At 39.9% G+C, this 4,777-nt stretch overlaps 1 protein-coding gene across 1 annotated transcript in view; it reads left to right on the top strand.

Annotated features, from left to right (window-relative positions):
* The first annotated feature begins 245 nt into the window (after window positions 1-245).
* The window catches only part of fam102a (family with sequence similarity 102 member A), a 41,172-nt gene continuing 36,640 nt past the window's right edge, over window positions 246-4,777 (top strand). The window contains exons 1-2 of the mRNA XM_015373547.1: window positions 246-387; window positions 566-851. Coding sequence (XP_015229033.1) covers window positions 706-851 — 146 coding nt within the window. The 5' untranslated portion in view covers window positions 246-387; window positions 566-705. The remainder of the gene's footprint in view (window positions 388-565; window positions 852-4,777) is intronic.

Raw genomic sequence — 4,777 nt, 5'->3', positions numbered from 1 at the left:
TCAGTTAACTTTTTTTTTTTTCCAGTGGCCCTAATACTCTTCCGTAGTTTATTTCTAAAGCGCAGTTTATATAAATAAACTAAACTGAATGGAATTGAAGAGATGGTGCTATAAAAGCTAAACATTTAGAGCAGAATATCTGAAATAAAGTGATAAAATGCTCATTTAGTTGTTTTTTCTCTGATGCGCTCCTGGTTTAAAATGCGCGCTCCCGTGAAGGGGCGCGGCGTGTTTCACTTCAACACCGCCGGAGACACGCAGCGGGTGTGAATGCGGGCTGCGGGGATCAACCCGCTCTAAGAGCTGCTGAAGTTTGACCAGCAGGAAGTTCCGATCCGTCCGAAGCCGCTTCAGACCCAGAAGGATGAACTGCAGGCGGGACGTGCGGTGAGTCTGTGCGGGGAGGGGGAGACCTCTATGGCTGCGGTGTTTGCGTGGCAGCGTGGAGTGGGATCTGAAACCGCTTCTAGATGAAGGTTTGGTTTTGGATCTGACTGCATGTGAACAGAAAGCATGAAGCCAGTTTGTCCTGCTGTCTGTCTGACATCCTCCCCTCTGGTTGCAGGTCCTCAGTAATGATTAACCTGGAAGAGAAGAAGGAAATCCTGCCTCCTCTTTAGAACCTGATCCACTGCTCCTCTTTATTTATTCAACCTCCTGTTGCTCCTCCTCAGGATCAGCTCCCTGCAGCAGCAGCTGGGCAACATGGCCTTTTTAACCAAAAAGAAAAGGTTCAAGTTTCAGGTGCATTTCACTCTGGAGGAGCTGACAGCAGTGCCCTTTGTCAATGGAGTCCTGTTCTGTAAGATCCGGCTGGTGGATGGGGGGGACTTTGCCAGCACATCATCCAGGTGAGTCCAGCAGCTTCCTGCCTGCGGATCCTGGGAGGAATGGCTGCTCCTTTTCCCACTTAAACAGCTGACTCTTCCCAGTTTTCTGCTGACTGTTTGTTGTCAGGCCTGTTCCGGAAGGTGACGGCCGTAATAAAACTGGCACTTCGACCTTTCAGCTCTCCATGCTGGTTTTTCCACCCTCATGACTCCAGCTTCATCCAGCCTTTGTTCTAACACCTCTTGCTGTCGCTCAATAGGAGGAGAACAAGTGTGCTGGTGAAGGTTCTGTCATCCAGGTCTTAGTCTTTCCAAAAAAAAGAAAGGAAATTTAAAAACAATCCACTGGACTTTGTTTCCAAGTTGATTGTTTTTAATCTTCTTCTTTTTTTGGAGTAGAACAAGGTTCAGTGCTTTGCCAAAGGGCTTCTGGGTAAACTTGATGTTAGTTATATAGCAGCAGTCAAACAAGCGCAGTAAAAATACTTTGCAGGCATTTAACGATCCAAGCAAGATTATATTAAACACTAAAACGGGAAGGAAACTATTCCATTTAAAACACGGTTACTAAAATATTCTGATATCCTGAGCCTGACCAGGAATTCTGACCCATTAATGATAATAGATATCAGATAAAGTCAAGTATCATCAGCATATTAAGAGATTTAATGTTCCAAAACATCAGCTATGATGAATCATATCTACGGAGCCCCTAAAGGGACATGGAGGGAAAAAATAAACTTTTGCGAGATCCCGCAAAAGTATTGCAGGATCTCGCAAAAGTATTGCGAGATCTCGCAAAAAAAATAAACTTTTGCGAGATCCCGCAATAGTTTTGCGAGATCTCGCAAAACTATTGCGGGATCTCGCAGAAGTATTGCAGGATCTCGCAAAAGTATTGTGAGATCTCACAAAAAAATAAACTTTTGCGAGATCCTGCAATACTTTTGTGAGATCCCGCAATAGTTTTGCGAGATCCCGCAATACTTTTGCGAGATCCTGCAAAAGTATTGCTGAATCTCGCAAAAGTATTGCAAGATCTCGCAAAAAAATAAACTTTTGCGAGATCTCGCAAAAAAATAAACTTTTGTGAGATCCCGCAATACTTTTGCGAGATCTCGCAAAAGTATTGCGGGATCTCGCGAAATGTATTGCGGGATCTCGCGAAATGTATTGCGAGATCCTGCAAAAGTATTGCGGGATCTTGCAAAAGTTCTTTTTTTCCCCTTAATGTCCCTTTAGGGGTTCCGTACATCTCGCAATACTTTTGCAGGATCTCGCAATACTTTTGCGAGATCCCGCAATAGTTTTTTGTGATTGTAAAAACTCAAAAAAACAAAAAAATACTAGTTCAACCAAGATTTAACCCGAAATATAAGAATTTCAGGTTAACATGACCTCAGTCCAATAAAGCTAAAATGGGAGTTAAGTGTTGTTTATTTCAATATCAGCTAAATGAGGTGTAACTGCCTTCTTTGTAGGGAGTTAGAATAATTCAACAGAGTTGCAATAAATGCAAGAATATAGATCAAAATTCTGTTTTTAAAATAACATATTACCTATCAATTTTATTCGATTTTAACTTGATTTTTACTATGAAAAGTACTGAATAGTGTAATAACTGCCTAAAGTTTTTAATGTTCAAAAATTACTTTTAATTTGAGTAAGTTGTATTAGAAATAATATTTAAAGGTATAGTGGAGGATGTTCTTTTTCATTAAAATAAGTGATCCTCATCATTGTCAATAATTCTGGTGATATGTTTACGTAAGGCCATCGTTCTGTGTGCTCAGGTAGTGAGGCTGACAGTAAGCATGTATGACTGATGCAAACAGCAACATTTAGACAGAGCGTGCACGAAAAGAAATGGGCTCGTGCACGCTCGCACGTGTTTAATAGGTGTTCCCTCTCTGGAGTGGGTACGGGTTGTGCAGATTGGGCATGTGCACAAATATATTCGCTAAGATCCTTCACTATCCCTTAAAATAAATAAATATAGTTAGATGTTAAATAAAAGTAGCCCAAGAATGAAGCCTTGAGGAACCCCCAAAATGGATCTGCACTTGTTTGCTGATGACATACAACTCTTTCTTTCACCACTTTACTACCGTCCGTCCGTCCGTCCATCCATCCTCTTTTCCTTTCTTCTTACACTTTCTAGCTTTTAATTTGAACAGCAGCAAAAAATAAATAAATATTGGAATATATCAACCTTAAATCTCAGATGTTGTTTAGCATTGTTCTCTGTTTGAGAAATATCACCTGATCAAGACTTTTCTATCAATCCACACTAAAAAAAACAGCAATAAAAGGTTTATGCTGATATTGTATTGGCTCAATACTGGTAATAATCATTATCATCAAGCTGCAATATCGGTATCTAAAATGAAAAATTTAATTGACGCATCTCTATTGAAAAGATTTATAATAAGAAAGATGAATTGATCAGATTTAAAACTAAAGACCAAAGAAAAAACTCTAAAGTCTGAAGAAATGTTGATCCAAACCAAGTTTAGAGAATTAGTGACAGAAAAGGACAGTTTATTCTTTTATTTTGACACTCAGTTCATGTCTTTGAATTAACCTCATAGTTTCTTTAGATTTCTTATATGAGACAGTTTTTTATAATGCTCCATTACCAACCTGTACCCTTTATTGTGCATTAGATTTACACAGGAGTCATTAAAACCCCATTTAAAAAATGAACTTTGATTGGAAAAGCATTGGTAGACATCGCTGATGAGCAGTTTCCTCTTCCTTCTCTTCACCTTGTGTGTTTCCGGTTTTTGAAGCTGAGGTAAAGTGAGCAGCAGCAGCTCAGTCAATAGTGGTGCAATTACTGTAGAAATGGGAAGTAGACCCAGTCAGACGTTCTGAGTCCGCTGCGACTCACTATCGTCTATTTTCTCTCTCTTGGAAAGGTCAAAGGTTGTTTGTCCAACTGCGTCCCATTAGGCAGAGCTGTGTTTGTTATTAGTAACAATAAAAACATGGAAAAAGGAAGTTCAATAAAACGCATGGGTAGTTGTTGATGTGGGATATACGAACTTTATACATCTCAGAATGGAGAAATTCACATGGAAATCGGCTCTTATAAACAAACGTGCATAAAGGAGGAAAAGGTGCATGAAGATATAAACAGTGGATGGTAAAAATAAAGGAGAGATTTAAGGTGACCTATATATACAGTATCTTATGTACAGTAAAGTGCAGTTTCTGGTTATGCCACAATATACCAGTCTTATTTTTACATTTGATCACTGCTGCACTGCTGTTCTGAACGAAATTTGTTTTTGTATACCCTCTGTGTTTACAAAAGGACAATAAAGTCTATCTAGGTCTAAGCTAAGTAGTTTGTTAAATAGATAAATACAGTAAGTTATTGCAGTGTTTTTACAGCAGGTTATAGTGCAGTGGCATTGTAAAGGCTGATATCAGCAGGGAGGAATGACCTGCGGTAGCGCTACTTTTTGCACACGGGGTGTATAAGTCTGTTACTAAGGAGCTGTTCGTCTCCTCTACAGTCTGGTGCAGGGAGGTGCAAGGCAGTGTTGTAGTACTCAAGATCGGTCTTGGTCTCGAGACCATTTTTTTATGGTCTCGTCTCGGACTTGACCGCATTTGGTCTCGGTCTTGTCTCGGTCTCGGGCGCTGAGGACTCGGCATTTTACTTCAAGACCAGTCAAGACCACAACTGTGGAAATAATGCTAATCATCTGTCTCATTGGTAAATGCATGATGTTTTTTTTTTACCGTTGTCACGGCCACCACCTTTCACCTGCCCGCGGGCTGCAGCACTTCGATTGAAAGTCACAAGTGGTTGTCTGAGAACAGGATAAGATGTCAGCCAAATCATCGGTTTTAAAATACTGCTAATTAAATCACAAAGAATATATTTGTAAAGCAACATTGAGAAAAAAGCATACAGCGCAATGTAAGTTTTACAG

This window comes from Cyprinodon variegatus, unplaced genomic scaffold (assembly GCF_000732505.1).
Source record: "Cyprinodon variegatus isolate N-32 unplaced genomic scaffold, C_variegatus-1.0 Scaffold88, whole genome shotgun sequence".
In the NCBI taxonomy this organism is placed as follows: domain Eukaryota; kingdom Metazoa; phylum Chordata; class Actinopteri; order Cyprinodontiformes; family Cyprinodontidae; genus Cyprinodon; species Cyprinodon variegatus.
The sequence above is the reverse complement of the archived record's forward strand: the minus strand, read 5'-3'. Positions and strand labels throughout refer to the sequence as shown.